The sequence below is a fragment of the Melozone crissalis genome, unplaced genomic scaffold (genome assembly GCF_028551555.1).
Source record: "Melozone crissalis strain CALT ecotype California unplaced genomic scaffold, PUWL_Pcris_2 ptg000034l_1, whole genome shotgun sequence".
NCBI lineage: Eukaryota > Metazoa > Chordata > Aves > Passeriformes > Passerellidae > Melozone > Melozone crissalis.
The window spans coordinates 4,589,164-4,609,387 of record NW_026535812.1 but is presented as its reverse complement, the minus strand read 5'-3'; the positions used below and the strand labels follow the sequence as shown (position 1 = coordinate 4,609,387).

Sequence of the window (20,224 nt, the reverse complement as noted above, 5' to 3'; positions counted from 1 at the left end):
GACTTTGTTCACCCTGGCTGCTGTTGGTAATACTGTTGCCACTCCATCTCTCGCAGTGGCATACCCGGATTGTGTGTGGGTGGGAAGTCGACAATGAGCTCTGTGGCAGTTTTGACCCAGGAGAGCTTTGCTGAACACCGCAGTGGCCTGGCCCAGCAGCAGGTGAAAGGTGAGTTCCTGTCATGTGCCTCTCAATCCAGACTGCACAGACCTCTTAAAAGTGTGCATTTTCCTTTCCTAAATTGGTGTTTTACTGGACTAGCTTTCCACCCCCAGCAGCACAGTGAAGGGCTGTGAGGACATGGGCCTGAACACTTCAGAGAGTTCTGGCTAGCAGTGCTCTCAGCCTTGGGATGGGGCACGTCAAGAGTGGGGCACTGAGCTACATGAGAGCCTCATGGATCAGTGTGCTGGGCTGTCATTTCCACCCTTTGCTCAGGCAGGTGCTGAGGGTGGTCACTGGCCATACAAACTGACTCCATGGTGGGTTTTGGCTTCCATTCCCAGCTGTGAGCTGCCCCATTTGGTATAGCTCAGTGCACATAATGTACAGATACAGGCTTTCCTTTGACTTTGCCCTAACTATAGTCCTTCTCTGCCCTTTTCCTAGACTTTGCCCTAGCTATAGTCCTTCTCTGCCTTTTCCTAGACTTTGCCCTAACTATAGTCCTTCTCTGCCTTTTCCCTGGGCTGATGTTTGTCTTATCCCCTTCTGACCTGCACCCTTTGGTCCTTTCACTTCTTTCAGCTCAGCCTGTTTTCCCCTAATTGAACTCCTCTTGAATGAGTTGGCAATAAGGTGCTGTTCACTCCCTGCACCCCCTGTGCCAGCTCAAACAAGGCTGGTGGTTTGTGGCATCCACTGCAGTCTGTGCTGTGCTGATGTCAGTTGTGCTCCAGACTTGGCAGCCCCATAGGCATAGTTGTAATAGGATTAATAGCAGGGCACAAGCCATTTGCTCTCCCTTGTTAGTGGTGCCTAATTACAATTGCACTGCCTGTGAACAGGGGCATTTCTGCAGGGAAAGTGACTCATTTGCCCTATTTGCTTTACTCCAGTTACAGCTTTAAACTCTGAAGAAGAGAATGATCCTCCAACCTACAAGGAAGCCTTCCCTCCACTCCCTGAGAAAGCACCATGTTTGGAAGCTGCCCAGGAACCTGCTGGTCCCTGGAGCAAAATTCGACCAATAAAGGCTTCTGTCATCACTCAGGTTGGTGGGAGTGGATGTCTTATCTCCTGTCTTTTCCCCACTCCCCAAAGTAGGTGAAGTGAAGCATTCTCTGGAGTATGAAATCCTTGGTATGTCAGCCTCTTTGTTGTATTTTACCCTGGTACTGCAGCTGAGAGCTAGGTCTGCTCTGGAGGGGAGGGATGTGTTGGAATCCCTGTTCCTCAAATAGCTGAAGCAGGCCCAGAGGGAGGATTGCAGAATTCCTGTAGTGAGTGCTAATCCCCCTTTAGGAAGAGTCCCAGTGTGGGGCAGCCTGGCTGCTGAAGTGCTCCTGCCCTTCCCTGGGCACAGCTGCACAAACTTGGAGGTCAGCTTGCCACCAAAGTCCTGCATAGCCATGAGAGAGAGAAGAGCTGTCAGGCAAAGCACACTGACAGCTTGCTCTGCTCTTTTTGTGTCTGTGGCTGAGCAGGTGTTCCACGTGCCGTTGGAGGAGAGGAAGTACAAGGACATGAATCAGTTTGGAGAAGGGGAGCAGGCCAAGATCTGCCTTGACATCATGCAGAAGACAGGAGCTCACCTGGAGCTGTCTCTGGCAAAGGACCAGGGCCTTTCCATCATGGTCTCTGGCAAGCTGGAAGCAGTCATGAAGGCTCGGAAGGAAATTGTTGCTCGGCTGCAGACTCAGGTGAGGGCAGCTAACTGTTTCTCACTTGATCCTTGCTCCTTCCCCAAGACTGAATGCTTTGAGACCCTTGGGTGTGTGTGCTTATAAACCAAAGAGGTGTTATTAGATGACTAATTCAGCTTTGCCATATATTTTCAAAGCATACAGTTGGCAATTTGGAATGGAAATGAGGCTTAAAATAGGGTTCAAAGCTAATTACAGGCCATGGTGTTGCATGAAGGGTGGAGTCTTCAACCTGTGACTTTGTGCTGAGGTGCTGGTGCTGGCAGGGTACAGGCCCCTCACACAAAATTCATGGTGTGTGAGAACAGAGTGATGCTTTCTCTGAAGTCTTTCAGAGAAGAATGTGGAGGGATGGGAGAAAGAAAATAGAGAAGAGGGAGTTCTGCCAAACGCTGGAAGTTTCATATTGGGGTTCTCAGTTGTGTAACTTGAGCCCCATTGGTAAGTAATTACAGACTGCTTGTTTCAGTTGCTTCTCGTTTCAGTCCTCTGCATTTTGATTTCTTACTTTCAGGTTCTTGAGGTCATTATCAAAATGGTACTTCTTGTTAAGATCCATCATAGCCTGGTGTCACGCTGTGTTTTAAAGTGTAATGTCCAGGGTAGTTAATGCAGTAGTTAATACCATGTCTGCTCAGTGCTGTTCAGCCCATGTGTCATACCCTGCCAGAGGGATGAAAAAGGGACAAACTCTACATAATATGCATCTGAAAAAATAGTTTAGCTTGTACTACCCCAGATCCATGCCCCACATGTCCTCACATATCCCTCCTACGTGGCCCCAGGTCTGAAAGGTGTGTCTGTGTTGCAACTTCTCCTAGGCTTGGCTGGCATCAGTATGTGGACAGGAAGTTGAAGAGTCACACCAAGTGATCTGGTTTTGATTTGATTTATTACTTTTTCCATTGTAGCTTGAATTGTAAGTGCCTAGTTAGTTAATAGTTTCATATTCCCTGGGATCAAGAGCATAGTAGCAATCCTAAGCTCTCAGGTCAGTAAAAACTCATTGAGAAGGGCAGAAGTCAGGAATCCCTGTTATGAGCCAGACCTTTAATGCTAGATTTAGAAAAGTTCTGGGAACCCCTCTTTTTCAAGAGAGAAGCAGTCCCTGAAGCAGCCTGTGCTGCTTTGAAGACACCTTAGCACTCAGTAATGGTAAGCATGGTTGAGCTGTCTGCCTGCTGGAATAAGTTTCTGGTGTTGAATTTCAGTTTCCTAGGAGTCAGGCTATGTCTTCTTCTCTGTAGCCTTGGCAGCAGATATCAGAGTTCAGATAAACTCTACCCCAGAGCTGTCATCCCAGTTGCTCTCTGGTGCTGAGAGACTGAGACAGTGGAGCATAGACACCTCCTCATTTGTGCCTGAAGGCTTTTGCTTGTTCAGTGTGTTGGTCCTGGGAAAACAGAGGGTTTTTAGGAAATAGTGGGGTTTAGACTCCTGGAATACAGGCACTTTAAATCTGCTCCTCTGGCATAGTGTCAATCTTGTGCTAGATGGATGTGCTGGAAGACACTGTGTTTACTCCTCAGCTGTAGCATAAGCAGCATCTGAAAAGCTTTCCCTGTGGAGGCAGGGGCTCTCACAGATCCTTGGCCTCTGTATTGCAGGCTTCAGCGACAGTTGCCATCCCCAAGGAGCACCACCGCTTTGTCATTGGAAAGAATGGTGAGAAGCTGCAGGACCTGGAGCTCAAAACTGCAACCAAGATCCAGATCCCCCGCCCAGATGACCCCAGCAACCAGATCAAGATCACTGGCACTAAGGAAGGGATTGAAAAGGCCCGACACGAGATCTTGCTTATCTCTGCTGAGCAGGTACCTCAGTCCTGTGATCTCTCATGTCGTTATCTGAACAGCCATTTTGGTTCTCTATGGTATATTAGATGTTTGTAGCCACCATGGCCACAGCCAGTGGCTGTTGTCATTATATTGCAAGAGTTCTATTGTCATTACATTGCAATGGTTCCATATTGCCAGAGTTTTGTACCCCCTTGATGTTTCTTGTAGGCAGCTCCTCTGGGCACTGACTCTTCCTTGTCCTCACAGCAGCCAACTGACTCCAGTCCCCTCAACCAACCAACCCACTCTTTTATAACACTCTTCTTATTGGCTACAGCTGTGGCCTGTTAACATCAGGCCTGCTCCTAATCCTTAATAGTTAACCCAGCTGCAACTCTTTAGGGGGTAAGATTACTTTCTATGCTACCTTTATATTCTATCCCCCTACAAGTGGTAACACTGTTAGTCTGAACAGAGATGCACACCGTTCCACTGGCTGTTTGAGCACTGCTTCCAGGTTCTGCCCCTTCTGCTTGTCCCTTTTGTCCATCTCTGAAGTCAGATGAGCACTTTTCATATTTTGAAGTGAACCACATTAGATGCCAGCTAAGACAAGAGATTAGAGGCGAATATCATAAATTGAGAACAGCAGTGTTTGTAGATGGAAAGGAATGGAACCTGCAAAATGGAAAGGTGCTTGGGCTAGAGTGTCAAGCAAGACAGCACTGGGAATTCAGCTGTATGTATCACCAGCAGTTTCCCTGAGGGCTGTTCTGGATTCCTGTAGGATAAGCGTGCCGTGGAGAGGCTGGATGTGGAGAAAGTGTACCATCCCTTCATTGCTGGCCCTTACAACAAGCTGGTGAGTGAGCTCATGCAGGAGACAGGGACACGCATCAACATCCCCCCGCCCAGCGTCAACAAGACAGAGATAGTCTTCACAGGGGAGAAGGAGCAGCTGGCCCAGGCTGTGGCTCGTGTTAAGAAGATCTATGAGGAGAAGGTATGGATGGTCCCTAGAGCTTCCCATCTTCCCCTCACCTGCTCACAGCCCCTCTTCCCTTCTTGTTCTACTTCTGTGCATCCCTCAGTTGCATTCTCCTCGTGCCAGCTCTTGCTCAGCAGCCCTTGCAGTACATGGGACCTGGGTCTTACCATTTCCTTGCTCAGCAGAGTGGGACTTGGGGTGATTCTGTTGTGGAGGTGACAGCTCTCCTGCTTTTTTGTGTAATGGAAATTAGCAGACCACAAAGAGCTCTCTGGGTGCGTGTTTTCACAGGTGCTGCAAAGGAAGGAGGGAAGTGTGAAGGCTACAATGTGGCCAACTGACAGTATCAAAATTGTTACATGAGTAGAAGTTGCTGAAAAGTAAATTTCACCTCAGTTTATTTTCCATTGCTAGTGTCACTGTGAATATCCTTGTTGTGGGTTGTTGGTCTGTTTTTCCTCATGGTTACGTCTGCATTTGTACCAGTCTGAATTTCAACACAGATAATCAGCTTATAGCGTGGTGTTGCATTACAGCACTGCCTGGGGACAGCTGGGCATTGTGCAAGGGCAGGGGTGTGTATGTGGTCTCTTCCATGTAGTGTCCCAGGGAGCTTAAACAGAATTTTTGTATTTCACCGGTCAATTTTTGAGAATAAGGCTTTCTATAAGCAGGTCCCAAAGATTCTAGGGTACTGCAGAACTCCTGTGCTCACCTTTGCTTTGATCTTTCCTGGGTGCTGAGCTTCACTGCATCTTGTGTCTCTTCCTTTCACTTTTGTCCTTCCCTGCTCCCTTGTGATTGATGCTCCAGTGCCTCTGCTCCTACAGAAAAAGAAGACTACTACCATCGCTGTGGAGGTGAAGAAGTCCCAGCACAAGTATGTCATCGGCCCCAAGGGTAATTCCCTGCAGGAGATCTTGGAGAAAACTGGAGTCTCTGTCGAGATCCCACCCACTGACAGTAGCTCGGAGACGGTGATACTGCGAGGCGAGCCTGAAAAGCTTGGGCAGGCATTGACTGAAGTCTATGCAAAGGTACTGATGGGATGGGCCAGGCTCCTTTGAAAGCCCCACAAAAATACATCCCTGGGCACTGACAGGTGGAGGGGGGTGGTCTCTGTCAGGCTGTCAGAGATGCAGCTTAGAATTGAACAATGAGGGTGCAGCATGGGAATTGGAAGTGAATTTTTGTGAAGGCCTCTTGCAGTCTGTCCATCAACAGCTTCTCTGTCTCTCAGGCCAACAGTTTTACCGTCTCCTCGGTCTCAGCCCCCTCTTGGCTTCATCGTTTCATCATTGGAAAGAAAGGACAAAACCTGGCCAAAATAACTCAGCAGATGCCAAAGGTATGGATGAACTATTAGCTTAGTACCAGTTGAAGTAGAATGTGGTTTAATCCAGCTCACTCTTTGTAGAGAGAGAAATGTATTCTAGTATGGATAAAACCAGGGAGGAAATGATACAGGTCTTACCATAATCAGGGGAACTACCAGATTCTACTGCCTCAAACACTTCCCATCCTATGTTACTTTCAAGCATTGAGTCCTTCAAAGAAAGCCTTATGTGTTAGTATTTGGAGAACTGATGTAGTAGGAGACCTGGAAATTCTGAGTTCAATGAGACTTCTCCCTTGTGAGTAGGATGGTATCTGGAGAAAGGCTAGGTGAGGAACTTCTCCAAAGCCCTTGCAGACTCCAGGACAGCACCAAAACCTTGTGCTCTAGACACCAATATGGCCAAAATTGTAGGTTGCATGCTTCAGAAATCATGTGTACCCTTAGTGATAGGGACTGATGGTGTAGGCCTGACTGACAGCATTGACCTGGCTCTTATCTTGGAAAATTCTTACTGGTTTCCTTGCCTTGTGTGTCAAGGTTCACATCGAATTCACTGAAGGAGAAGACAAAATCACTTTGGAAGGACCTACAGAAGATGTGAATGTGGCACAGGAACAGATTGAAGTCATGGTTAAGGATCTGGTAAGTTGCTGGTGCTAGTTCTAGTGTATAAGAAGAAAGTGGGGAAAGGTGGGGAAACAGAAGAGATGAAGTGTAGCTCATGTCTGTGGGTATCTTCACAGGCTTAACAGAACTTGCAGAAGGCAAGTTGTGTGGCAGGTGAACTAAAACCTTGGTTATGAAGCTTTTCCTAAAAAATCACGGGCACATCTTCAGTCTTTTGATGCAGAGAAGGAAAGATTCTCTTTCAGTCACAGCTGGAGAGGCATTTAAGTCTCTTTAAATGTTTCACAAGCATGGTGCTCTCAGCTCAAAGCAGAGGAGTGTTCTGCTGTGCTCACTAGCAGGAGGAGTGCTTGTAGCTGCAGCTGGAGTCAGTGCCTGCACTGGCAGTGGGCACAGGCAGCAGCAGAGGGGGCCTGCCCTGCCTAGCCCTGTACAATTCTTTGTAGATCAACCGGATGGATTATGCGGAAATCAATGTCGACCACAAATTCCACCGACACCTCATTGGCAAGAACGGAGCTAACAGTAAGTGGGGTGCCTTTGTTATCCTTCCTCTACTCAGACTCTCTGTGATAAGCCTGTCATATCGTGGCTCTGCAGCTCAGCCAGGGGGCTGCCTCCATCACATTGCCTCTGCCCTTCTGGAGTGAAGTTGGCACAAGAAGATAAATGGGCAGTGAGGCCTTGGGATGGCTCTATTGTCTTGGAAAGTTGAACAGATTACTTTGCTGTGTCCTGGCAGAATTTTTGGGGTTTGAGGAAGTTGGATAGTTGTCTTTTTTCTTTTTTTCAAGTTGGTCTATGTGAATTTCATTATAGAACTCAGTTGGGGGGGTAGAAATCCGCATGGTGAGTTTTCACAAAAAAATAATTTGGGATTATAAATTAATATCTTCTAGGCAAAATATGGTGGTGTCTGGGGAAGAAACAGATGCCTCACTTTGGCAAGTGAACTATTGCCTCTAGATGCCATAGTATTTAATTGTACAGATTCCTGTGTAGAATGGATCTGCCCTTGCAGATGCAAAGGGAAAGAGGCACTTTCCCCTGATTCAGCTCCATCCCCCTGGCCTTTCCTCAGAGGCTGATGTACTTTTTAAAGCCTCTAGTCAAGGTGTCTTTGCTTCCAAATGGTGCCCTAGCAGAGTGTGTCACCACAGCCCTTGCCTTGCAGTTAACAGGATTAAGGACCTCTACAAGGTGTCTGTGCGCATTCCCCCGGACAATGAGAAGAGCAACCTGATCAGAATTGAAGGAGACCCACAGGGGGTCCAACAGGCCAAGAAAGAGCTGCTGGAACTCGCTTCCCGTATGGTTAGTGGGATGTGATGCCTGGGAGGCCGCAGGGTTTGAGCTCTTGTGTCCCCTAGTAACCTGCTGGTAGAGGTATGTGCCCCTGGCCCACTGAGCACTTGGATCTTGTGACAAGTGCAAGTTCCTCTGTTCCCTTGGATCCCTTCTCTGTCAGCCTAAAATAAATTATATCTGGAGGAAAAACATTGATGACCAGTAAGCTGTCGGGCAGCAAACTGGTAATGACAATTATGTGGCTCTCCTGCTGAGCACTCCTTGTAAACTCTGTTCTCCACAGGAAAATGAACGCACCAAGGATCTAATCATCGAGCAGAAATTCCACCGGACCATCATTGGGCAGAAGGGCGAGCGGATCCGGGAAATCCGGGAGAAATTCCCAGAGGTAAGGCTTTCCAGGAGAGGAGGGATTCAGAGGGCATAGTTCCTACTTGGGTAATAGACACATGATCAGTAAAGTCATAAATGTAGTGTCTCTGTGAGCATGAGAAATATCTAGCTGACATGTGTCTGCTCATACATCTAAAATATGTGAGAAGATGGTTCTTCTGGCCAGAGACTGCCGACATGGTTACCTGCTTCCAGATGGCAAAGGAAATGTGCAGGATCTCCCCAACCTTTGCACATGTCTAACATGACAGTCATTGTATTTGTTTGAGCTGACCCTAAGTGACCATTTCCTGCAGGTTATCATCAACTTCCCAGACCCTGCACACAAGAGTGACATTGTCCAACTCAGAGGTCCCAAAAACGAAGTGGAGAAGTGTACCAAGTACATGCAAAAGATGGTGGCAGACCTGGTAAGGGAAACTTCTATCTGCTATTCTCTCTTCCATGCCTGGATAACCCTGGAATAGAAGAGAGCTGTAGGGGCTTGACTAGGGCTGACACACCTCAAGATGAGGGAACTGTGGACATGGTTCTATGTTTATGGGGGCAGGCAAGTAATACCTGTTATTTAAGGGCTATAGGAAAGGGTACATGTCTTGCTTATTCTTGGAAGTGTCCCATATGGAGAATTCCTGTTGTCAGAAGCTTGTTTATCAAATTCCTGGGGTGGAGTCTCACTTGCCAGGATGGTGTAATCTTCAATTCTCCCTTCTTTCTCTCTTAGGTTGAAAACAGTTTTTCTATTTCTGTTCCCATCTTCAAACAATTCCACAAGAACATCATAGGGAAAGGAGGTGCCAACATCAAGAAGGTGAGATATCTTTCCTTTCTTTGCTGCTCATTAACATGATTGCCTGCAGTGAAATCTCATTCACTGGTCTCCCCTGCTCATTGGTAATACAAAATAAAACCTCCAAGGCCTTTTTTCTGACATTTGACACCTCTCAAATGATTTTGTTGGGTTTGTTTTTGGTTTTTTTTGTGGCAGATCCGTGAAGAAAGCAACACCAAAATAGATCTCCCAGCTGAGAACAGCAACTCGGAGACAATTGTTATCACGGGCAAGAAAGCAAACTGTGAGGCTGCTCGTCACAGAATTTTGGCAATCCAAAAGGAACTGGTAGGTGAAACAGCTGGCCTGTGGCAGATCAGAGACTTGAAAACATAAATATAGGAGTTACAAGAGACATAAATAGAGAAGTGCTTGTAGTGAGGCATGGCAGAGGGGAGACAAATATGGATGTCAATCTGTTGATGCTTCAGCTGAAGTTTGTGACTGCTCGTGTGTTAGGAGTGGCCAATCCCAATTCCCTCTGGTCAGGCATTTCTGACACTCAGGTGTGCTAAGCTCCTGACAATGTGGGAGTTAAGAGGCAAGCAGAGTCTGTGCAAACACACAGCTATAGCTTGACTAACATCCCATACTGTCCTTGCTTAGGCCAACATAACGGAGGTGGAGGTCTCTATTCCTTCCAAACTCCACAATTCCCTCATTGGCGCCAAAGGCCGCTTCATCCGCTCCATCATGGAGGAATGTGGTGGAGTCCACATCCACTTCCCCACAGAGGGCTCTGGCAGTGATACTGTGACCATCAGGGGCCCAGCCCAGGATGTGGAGAAAGCCAAGAAACAGCTGCTACATCTGGCAGAGGAGAAGGTGAGCCTTGCCTTACAGGGGATGGAGCACATTGGTCTGACCAGCTTTTTGTTTCTGGAGGTTGAAGTGATTCCCTCTGTCTGCATGGAAGGATTTGGTGTCAATAGAACAAATCCTTTTTTGAATGATTTGAATACAGTTTGGGTGATTAAAAGTCATACATTTATGACTTCCATCCTTGTGACAATGAATTCTTCTCTCATGGACAGAAGAACTGTCTGTAATGCATCTCTGGGCAGACTGATGATACACTCAGAGTTAAGGCTCCTTGCTTTTGTGGTTTGAATGTTCTTGGGTACCTGCACTTCTCTGAAGTACTTTACTCTGTAGATCTCCTTCACTATTTTTTTTGATTTCTGCATTTCAGTTCCAGTTCTCCCATTTCACTGCATATATTCAAATTTGAGAGCTTTTGGTTACAAGACCTTCCTCTGAGTTGTGGCTGACTGACTCAGTCATTCTAATAGCAAGCTTTCTGGGGTCAGCATGTGAACATGCTCTCCCTGGGAATGGTTAGTTGTCTCTGGGAGCCTGCCTTGCAGCAGTTAGCAAATGATTGTGTTGCCTTTTGTTCAGGTCAGACCCTTCTGGGGAAGTCTGCTCATATTCTCATTGGTCATGCTGAGTGTACAGTTAGTTTTTTGGCCCTGAGAACATCTTTGGGGTAGTGTTTTTAATTTAAGACATTGTATACCTTTTTTACTTTCAATGGTGAGCTGCATCTACTTTGCTTTTGCAGCACTCTGCATGTGGGTGCAGGTGACATATCTACCTGCTGACTGCTGGTGCTGGTGATATTTTTTGTATATTAACATGTTCTATGGGTGTCTGGCTCCTTTCAGCAAACAAAGAGTTATACTGTGGACCTCCGTGCAAAGCCAGAGTACCACAAATTCCTTATTGGCAAGGGTGGTGGCAACATCCGCAAGGTGCGGGACAACACGGGGGCCCGCATCATCTTCCCCACCTCTGAGGACAAAGACCAGGAACTGATCACTATCATGGGAACAGAGGAGGCTGTCAAAGAAGCACAGAAGGAGCTGGAAGCCCTCATCAAGAACTTGGTATGAACTTTTTCCTGCCTCTCACTATTGCAAGGTGTAATGAGTCAGCATGAAGGACCTGCTTGTCCTAAAACCATTTGGTGCCCTTCGTGGGAGCTCAGGAAGATCCTTCCTTACCTTGGGGTGAGGTTGTAAGCTGATTGCTGTTGAGTGCAGCCAGCTTATGCCTATCACCAGCACAGGTGGGATTGACTGGCTGTGTTGTGTTGGCAGGATAACGTGGTTGAAGACTCCATGGTGGTGGACCCCAAGCACCACCGCCACTTTGTCATCCGTCGAGGACAAGTTCTCCGTGAGATTGCAGATGAATATGGTGGTGTGATGGTCAGCTTCCCGCGCTCCGGCACCCAGAGCGATAAAGTCACCCTCAAGGGAGCCAAGGACTGTGTGGAGGCAGCCAAGAAACGCATCCAGGAGATCATTGAGGACCTGGTATGTTGTAGAAAAACTGTTTCTTCTGTACTCTGTTCCCTCAGCAGTGTCCTGCTTGAGCCTGCTGTATGACCAAGCTTTATGTGAACAAGTCCCATGGTAGTTCTTGGATGTGAACCTTTGCTGTCACCATACAGGGTCTGCAGACTTTAGATCCTGGCTTGGGGGTAGCAGCAGGCTCCAAAATGTCAATGCTGCATTAATTAATCTCCTCTGACAATCTTGGTTTTTAGGGGTGGAAGTAGGAGGCCACTCCTTGATGTACATCTAGACATTAAAAGATTGCAGCCTTCTTGTGCCTCTCCATGTCTTGGCCTTGGGCAGTGGTTGCTTTCAGGGGTTTCCTGCACTGCTGGTATTGGCTTTTGGAAGCAGTCATGTCAAATCTGTTCTTTCCCACCTATCTTTATATTTTTTCCATTTCTTCTAATGCTTCCTCCTCTTCAGAGTACTAAAGAGTTTGAGTTTTGCTCTTCAAAGCCTTTAATGTCCTGAGTTGAAGGCAACCTTCTTTAAGTCCTCTGCTCTTCCAAAAGAGAAATGATTCTTGGAAGTTTTGAGTTCTTCCCCTGTCAGCCATTGTTATCTTTTTTGACTCCTCTCTGTGTCCATTTTGGGTTTCACCATGCACAAACATCCTGTATTGTGGTGTGAAAGAGGCTGCATCACAGTAGAGCAACTCTGCTTTCCCACAGGAAGCTCAAGTGACAATCGAATGCACCATTCCACAGAAGTTCCACCGCTCCATCATGGGCCCGAAAGGGTCCCGGATCCAGCAGATCACCCGCGACTACGGTGTCCAGATCAAATTTCCTGACAGGGAGGAAAACCCAGGTGTGTCTGTGGATGGTAGTTGGGATGGTCAAATAATTGTAGTGTAGCCTACACTCTGTACCAGTGGGTGTGTTCTGCTTTAAATCTATGGAGAGAACTGACCCCTGGTGTTCCTGCAGTGTCCTTGAATCTGGGCTTAGCATCAACCATGTCCTCTTGGAATGGGACAGTTTCAGGAGGTCAAACTGCAGACCTGGGTGTTGTGATCACGTTGTCACTGCAGAGAACAGGGAGAACCAGGACATCCTGACAAAAAAGGCTCTGTGAACTTAGTGAGGTCTCTCTGACCTCTCAATCTTAGGGTCTGGAGGAGGGAGATGATGAACGAGAAGCGGGCTCTGTGCATTGAACACAAAGCTTTCCATGTTTTCAGCCCCTGTTGTGGAGCCAGCTGTGCAGGAGAATGGTGAGGAAGGTGGGGAAGGCAAGGAAGGGAAGGACACGGATCCCAGCTCTCCGAAGAAGTGCGATATCATCATCATCTCTGGCCGCAGGGAGAAGTGTGAGGCAGCAAAGGAGGCGCTGCAGGTGTGTGGCTTTCTCATCCCCTTACCCCCTTAAGGTGGTGATGCTTGGATGTAATTTGTGGTGGTGGTAGTAAAAGCTGCTTAGTGCAGGTGCAATGCAAGTGGTCAGTAATGTTGGCTGCAGAAGAGGTCTGCACTACTCAAGGGAAGCCCCTCTGCTCTGTGACTTAGCCTGGCAGCTTGAATCATACTGCCTGACTTTGTAGTTACTAGTGCTTGTAAGCAGCCCCAATAGCTATAAAAACATGATATGATTGTTTTATGGAGCACAGCTGAGAAAAGGAGGAGCCTGGTTGAGGCTGAGTCATTCCAGGTTCAGCAGATCTTGCCATGCTTCTCTGGTGATGTTTTCCAAGTCTGTGCTAGACTGAAGCCAAGGATATGAAAGCAACCTGTCCCACAGGTGGAGTTTCACATGGCTTCTTCTGAAAACATGCAACAGGTCATTTTGGTGTTCCCAGCTGTGCTCTTTCTGTCAAATTTGTATCCTGACTACAAGGGAATGTACCTCTGTTCAGCAACATGTTCTTTTGGGCAAGCATATGGCAAGCTAGAAGAGAGAAGTTTTTCCACTGGTAAACTGTGCTCCATCCCCTGCAGGCTCTGGTTCCTGTCACCATTGAGGTGGAAGTTCCCTTTGATCTTCACCGTTACATCATAGGCCAGAAAGGAAGTGGGATCCGCAAAATGATGGATGAGTTTGAGGTAAGTTGTTGCCCTTCCTTCCATCTCCTCTGTCCTGGAGAATCTGTAGGTGACTGTGTTGGAGGTTTGGACAGTTACAACATACTCAGGTCTGCCATGGAATCCAAGGCTCCATGGTAGGAAAATGATCCCTGGGTGTTTTGGAGCCTGGATCCAGGGCTTGGTTGGTTTTGTGCTGAAGCAGTACAGTCAGGGTTGATGTTGTGAGTGTTGCATGACTTGTTTGGTGTCTGCAGGGATTCCTCATCAGTGTGAGAGTTGTTTTCCTCCTGGGCCCTGGGAAACAGCTCTGCTGTGCCTACCCATTCAGGAGAATTCTCCAGAGCCTCTGGGCTGATGCAGGTTGGCTGCAGTCAGTGTTGTTAACATATATTTGTTTCCTGGCCTCTCTAGGCCAGCACAGGGGCTGGAGAAACAGAGTTCTATTCAAAAACCATCTAGAAATCGTCCCAAACAACTGACTCCAGGTGGCCCAGCTTAATGACCTCCAGAGGTCCTTTATAACCCCAGCCATTCTGTGGTTTTTAGGCTGCCTGGGTGGGAGCTGGTCTTGGTGCCAGGGGAGACCAGCAAGATGGCAGCTTGCAGTCAGAGCCATCACAAGTGATACAGAATGAGCAGTGATGTAAAATTATAATTACTGCTTGTTACTCAGGTGAACATCCAGGTGCCTGCTCCTGAGCTGCAGTCAGATATCATCACAATCACTGGGCTGGCTACCAACCTGGACCGTGCCAAGGCTGGGCTCCTGGAGAGAGTGAAGGAGCTGCAGGCTGAACAAGAGGATCGGGTAAGGCCTGTGCCTGTCCTTCCCTCCATCCAAACATGGCTTCAGTCTCTGGGTGCAGACTCCTGGAGCACCTCATCTTTTAGGGACACCCTTAGCTGCTGTGTGGGTGTGGAATGGATATAAATGGTTCACTCAAAGTAATGGTTTACTCAAAATGGTTTACCATGAACTGACAGGAGGGTTTGGGAGTGTAACTTTGGACTGTCCAGGTCTCTCTCACACCTTCATGTACTTTAGAGATACTAGTGGGTGGCAACCTCACTGTGCTGCCAGTCTCTCTCTACCTATCCTCACTGAATCCTTATCACAGCTCTGAATAAAAGGTTAGGGATGAGCTGGGGGTTGTTTGCTGTTTGCAGTTTCCCTCTGAACTTGGCAAAAGCACAAGTTTCCAGTGGATGGATGGCTTGGGTGCTCAAGCATGGCCCTGCAAAATCTGTTCATGCATCTCAGAAGGCAGAAGGAGATGCTGTGACTTAAGTGGACATGACTGGAACAGCCATGGTGTGTTCCCTGCTCTCACTCTGCTTCTCCTGTTCCAGGCCCTGCGGAGCTTCAAACTGACAGTGACTGTAGATCCCAAGTATCACCCTAAAATCATCGGGCGGAAGGGAGCAGTGATCACCCAGATACGCACAGAGCATGAGGTCAACATCCAGTTCCCTGACAAGGATGATGAAAGCCAGGTGAGAGATCAGGCACAGTGCAAAGATGGCTAATGGTTGTCTCTGAGCTTCTTCTCAAGAGCTCTGAACTCTCTCCACTGCCTCTGGATAAGGTGGATGGTGAAGGGGAGTAGCAGGGAGAAAGCTTGCTCAGCTGCTTATGAGCTTGGCTGTGCATTCGCATTCCCTGAAAATATTCCTTCACCCAGGATTTTTCTTCTGGGAAGCTGAGAAGCCTCAGAGAAAAGGAAAACAATTCTTATTTGCTTCTCCTGTGTTTTGCTCATGTAGAATGAGTTTGGAGATTGTTTATCCACAGGTGATTGTTTCATTGGATTCTGGTGTGAGTTGTTTTCGCTCTTTGGCTAATCAGGGCCAAGCTGTGTCGAGACTCTGGAAAGAGTCACAAGTTTTCATTCTTATCTTTTTAGCATTGAGTAAGTATCCTTTCTGCATTCTTTAGTATAGTATAGTATAGCATTCTTTAATATAATATAGTATCATGAAGTAATAAATTAACCTTCTGGGAACATGGAGTCAGATGCATTCCTCCCTGCCACAGAGGTCCCTGCTAATACAAAACTTGTTCTCTCACACATCTCTGTTGGACCAGGCTCAGGACCAGATCACCATTACTGGCTATGAGAAGAATGCTGAGGCTGCCCGGGATGCCATCATGAAGATCGTGGGTGAGCTGGAGCAGATGGTGTCCGAGGATGTGACTCTGGACCATCGTGTTCACGCACGCATCATCGGAGCACGTGGAAAAGCCATCCGCAAAATCATGGATGAGTTCAAGGTGAGCCCTGGGGCAGGGCCACACAGGCCAGACTGGGCCTGGGCAGCCACGTCCTCCTGTGGGAAGAGCTTGGTGCTGAATGAGGCTCACATCTCGTGGTTCTTGTGTCTTGTGCCTGCTCAGCATCTTCAGCTGGAACAGACATGACAGAAAAGCCAGTGCTGCTCTGCTCACCTTCAACTCCACCAGCATATGAGCAGCATTCCTGGCCCAGGGCACCCTGATATGCCAGGGGCACTTGGGCTGTCTGCACACCATAGTCAGACACCAGCTGAAGCATCCCCACACCACCTCAGCTCTGTGTCATGTTTCTCTGGAAGCCAGGCCAGGAGCTTTTCCTGTTTTGCTGGAACCCAGACTAAAGTGGAACCTGGAAATGCTTCCTTGGTGTTCTGGATTAGCTCTGCAAGCAGCCCTGAGTTCTGTTCCTCTCTGGAGCCCTTTTGTTTGGTTTCTTGCAGACAAAGTCCCAGATGATTTTGAGAGAGAGGCGGAGGTGTGTATGTCAGCTACTCTGAGTACTGAAAGTGGGCAGCCAGGCCTCTTGCTGGGAGGCTCTGCAAGACCCCCCAGCTACTTTGAACTTAATTCAGGGAGTTCTTCTGGCTTTCCTCTAGGCCACTGTAGATCCCCTTGACTCTGGGAATCATGGTGCATTCTCAGGGCTGTGGATGTGGCAGAGTTGGCTGGCTCTGGGAAGGTCAGGGACCTCTGCCCTGATAGCATATGGCATCAGCAGCAGGCTTTACTGCAGGGCCAGCAGTGAATGTGAATACTGAGGGATGAGATTTTGGAGACTTGCATTTTGGCTGGGCTCAGTTATTGAAACAAACTAATTCCCAAATGAGCAGCCTTTGGGTTTAGTCCTGTCTTGTTTAGATTTCTGGCACCTATCTGGAAGGCAGGGTGTGAGAGAGCACAGTGCTTGTGCATGGGGTGCACTAGGCCAGCTCTATAAAGCCATTGTCAGCCAGGATTATTCTGTGGCAAACACAGAAAGCTCATTGTGCTTTGTGGTGATGGCTCAATGGTAAAAATGCTTGCAGCAGTGTGAGGACACTGTCTGGAAATGCAGCCCCTCTCCTGCCTGTACTGCCCAGAAAACTGAGCCTCTGGGAGTGAGAGCAGCAGGGGCTGCTGGAAATTGGGTCCTTCCTACAGACTGCTCTGCTTTCCTCCACAGGAAACTGGGCAAGCTTTGGGGCCAGCTGTATACCTGCTCAGCCCTCAGTGTCTGAGCTGTGGAGGTCTAAAACAGACTTGTGGCTGTGGACAGACAGTAATTAGGGCATCAGTGACAGTGATCTGTGATTCCAGTGACAAGGGTCATGGGGAGTGTGTGGCATTTCAGATGTGCAGGTGTAAGTGTTGTGCTGTTCTTGTGTTCCAGGTGGATATTCGCTTCCCCCAGAGTGGAGCTCCTGACCCCAACTGTGTGACTGTGACAGGACTCCCTGAGAATGTAGAAGAAGCTATTGATCACATCCTGAACTTGGAGGAGGAATATGTAAGTGTTCAGCAAATCTGTGATGGGGTTCCCATGACACAGAGCTGGATATCTGAACTATGTCCATGTGGTATTTTCTTCCACTGCATCAGAGAAATTGAGCCCTGCGCATGTGGCTGTCAGCTTCCACTGCAGCTGTCCCTCAAATCAGCTGGACTGTCCCCTCTGTCCAGGAGAGGACAGTGAATGAGAATGCTGGGACACCCCAGGATGTGCCTGGTCTTGCCTTGTAGCAGCTTGCACCAGTTAAAAGTTGTGGCCCTCAAGGTAGTGCAGACACACCATTTTTGGTCATTGTAGAACAGGCTGGTGAGCTTGAACAGGTTGCAGTGTGGTGAGATGGAGGGGTGGGCATTTTATTCCACTTTAAAGAGCTATCCAGTTCCCCCCTCACTGGTTGTGTTACTGCAGCTTGCAGATGTGGTGGACAACGAGGCAATGCAGGTGTACATGAAGCCCTCCTCACATGAAGAGTCCAAGGCCCCATCCAAGGGCTTTGTGGTGAGAGATGCCCCCTGGGCCACTGTCAACAACGAGAAGGTGAGTGCTGCTTGTGCTGCAGGCTGGGAACACAGAGCCTGGGGACACTTCTGGCTGTGCTGGGGATGCTGCACGCTTATCTTGTGGTGACAGAGAAAGCAGCTTTTAGCTGCTCTTTGTGGCCCAAGCAGGCCTGGGCTCTCCTGTGCAGCTTTCAAAGCACTTCCCAATGTCTTGTCACTGTGGCTACATCAGTGTGGAGCAGATGGGGAATGGGGGATCCTTACCAGAGAGTGTCCTGTATTATTTTTAGGGGTAGGGCCTGGGATTTGAGACTCATACTGCAGCACAGAACTGGCTCAGTGTTGGCAGCTCTGAGCTGGGACATGTGGCAGCTCATCCTCAGCTGCCCCAGTGCTGCTGCAGGGCCCTGCTCCAGTGTCCCAGTTACCTAGCTGGGACCTTTGGAACCCTTTGCACCTTATCTGCACCCTCCTCAATGTCACCTCTAGATGTCCTGGGGCCACAATGATCCTTTTTGTCCCTTCCCCATTGTTTCTCCTCCTGGGAAATCAAAGACTCTGCTTAGGTCAGGGCCTCACCGTGTAAGTTCACAGCGGGGCAGGAGCTTAACTTGTTCCCTTTTTGTTTGCTCTAGGCCCCTGATATGAGCAGTTCTGAAGACTTCCCCAGCTTTGGGGCTCAAGTGGCCCCCAAGACTCTTCCCTGGGGACCCAAACGATAATGACCTGGAAGCAGAAACTCCTCCAGCCCGCTGACCTGACACTAACCTGCCACAAATACTTCCTGTCTGAAATCTGACCCAGCGGCTGGAGCACAAATCAATTGTCCCAAGAGGTCTCCTAATGGTGTCTGGAGTGCTAGACCCCATCCTGCTCCCCTCAGCTATCACCGTGTCTAGGACCCACCCTCATCTCTTGATGGATATTCTTTCCTCCTTTGGAACAAGACTTCCACTCAGATTCAAACACTAAATGTGTGTGTTTTTGTTAGAAACTTCATAATTGACTCCAAGTGGCTAAGATTTGCAGCTTCCCAAGCGCTAGCAGAGCAATCTGCTCTCTTGAGCATGTCTGACTAGGCATTCTCGCCTTCATTAGGAGACCTCCTTTACTGTGGCTAGGAATCTACTTCCTGTCTCATGACCTCAGGAAATAAATTTCCTTGACTTTCTAAAGCCAAAACGTTTGCCCTCTTTCCTTTGTGTTTATCCCAGGCCTTACCTTACCTTTGTAGAGTGCAATCAACTTTTTTTCCTTTTAACTGCCAAAAATTCATTTAATGCTGATAGCTGACTGTGGGGAGAGAGCTTCAAATAATCTATAAGGTCAGAAACCTGCTTTTTAAAGAAACAAAACCTTCAATAGGCTGTAGAGACAACAGAGATGGAAGGGGCCAGAACAACCTATGGCTACCCTGGTCAGGAAAACGCCTGTGAGCGCAGCGAGCGCCCCTGCGCCGCACCAAGCACAGCCCCAGCTGCACACTTGACCAGTCTTCCAGTGCTTGATGGCAGCCCCTGCTCCTTGTTCCCCCTTCCCAGCAGTGTGAGCAGGCAGGAGAGCCAGCACACCTCAGCATGGCCAGAGGGGACAGGTTTGGCTGGGTGCAGTGACCTGGCTCAGGAGCAGCTGGTGGGACACACAGCCTGCAGGAGCTGTAGCTGGCTGTTAGTGCTGCAGCAGCTCGGCCTGAGCGGCAGTCACAGCGCTCCTGTTGCCTTCTTTCTACCTCAAACAGCAGTATGGTGGGGGCCTCTCCATGGTGGTGGCTTAGCAGCCGCTCCAGCCGTCACCTGGAAGCATGGAGGAGAAGCAAGAGGAGCCTTGTGTCTCCGCACAGCTGGGAGTGCTGCTCCACAGGGAAGCAGAGCTTGGTGGTGCTGAGGCAGGCTGTGAATCCATAGGACTGCATGCTGAGCTAGCACAGGACTTGGCCCCAGGGCTGTGGCTGCAGCTGTGCCATAGCCCTGGGCTGCAGAGGTTGTGTGAGCCAGGCTTCTACTCCGACAGCACTGGGGGTTGATGTGTGTGCTGAGCCCTCCTGAGACCTCCATCATGTGGTAGAGGATGATCCATGATCTGTACCTGGGCCCTGCCGCAGCCTGCTCAAAGGGTGTTGTCTGAGCTCCTCCAGCAAGAGGGAAGCCCTGTCTCTGTGGCATGTAGCGTGGGCTCTTTGTGTGCCCCCACTTCCCTGCACTGGTCCTACAGAGCTTGTAGTCTGAGCCATTCCTCTGTCCCAGCTGCTTCAGCTCTTGGACAAGCAGGAGTCCCCAGCCTCTCTTGTCTAGTGCTGCTGACAGAGCACAAGTGTGGCAGGCTGAGCCCAGCTGCCTTGCCTTTCCCTCCCTGGGACAGGCCCAACATGCCGATGCTTTTCCTTCCAGCTCTTCTTGGCAGAGACTGCTATGCAGAAGTCAAACCAAAACCTCACAGTGCTCT

General features: G+C 48.7%; 1 protein-coding gene across 2 annotated transcripts in view; it reads left to right on the top strand.

Annotated features, from left to right (window-relative positions):
• HDLBP (high density lipoprotein binding protein) overlaps positions 1-18,964 on the top strand; it is a 37,469-nt gene extending 18,505 nt beyond the window's left edge. For both annotated transcript variants that reach the window (XM_054282288.1, XM_054282289.1), the window contains exons 3-28: positions 57-169; positions 1,060-1,214; positions 1,648-1,863; positions 3,474-3,680; positions 4,432-4,647; positions 5,463-5,669; positions 5,873-5,980; positions 6,509-6,613; positions 7,045-7,123; positions 7,773-7,912; positions 8,190-8,294; positions 8,596-8,709; positions 9,024-9,110; positions 9,288-9,419; positions 9,738-9,956; positions 10,799-11,020; positions 11,234-11,452; positions 12,148-12,286; positions 12,660-12,814; positions 13,414-13,518; positions 14,174-14,308; positions 14,851-14,994; positions 15,587-15,772; positions 17,163-17,279; positions 17,691-17,819; positions 18,418-18,964. In XM_054282288.1, coding sequence (XP_054138263.1) covers positions 94-169; positions 1,060-1,214; positions 1,648-1,863; positions 3,474-3,680; positions 4,432-4,647; positions 5,463-5,669; positions 5,873-5,980; positions 6,509-6,613; positions 7,045-7,123; positions 7,773-7,912; positions 8,190-8,294; positions 8,596-8,709; positions 9,024-9,110; positions 9,288-9,419; positions 9,738-9,956; positions 10,799-11,020; positions 11,234-11,452; positions 12,148-12,286; positions 12,660-12,814; positions 13,414-13,518; positions 14,174-14,308; positions 14,851-14,994; positions 15,587-15,772; positions 17,163-17,279; positions 17,691-17,819; positions 18,418-18,504 — 3,804 coding nt within the window. In that variant the 5' untranslated portion in view covers positions 57-93 and the 3' untranslated portion in view covers positions 18,505-18,964. The remainder of the gene's footprint in view (positions 1-56; positions 170-1,059; positions 1,215-1,647; positions 1,864-3,473; positions 3,681-4,431; positions 4,648-5,462; positions 5,670-5,872; positions 5,981-6,508; positions 6,614-7,044; positions 7,124-7,772; positions 7,913-8,189; positions 8,295-8,595; positions 8,710-9,023; positions 9,111-9,287; positions 9,420-9,737; positions 9,957-10,798; positions 11,021-11,233; positions 11,453-12,147; positions 12,287-12,659; positions 12,815-13,413; positions 13,519-14,173; positions 14,309-14,850; positions 14,995-15,586; positions 15,773-17,162; positions 17,280-17,690; positions 17,820-18,417) is intronic.
• The last annotated feature ends 1,260 nt before the right edge of the window (positions 18,965-20,224 follow it).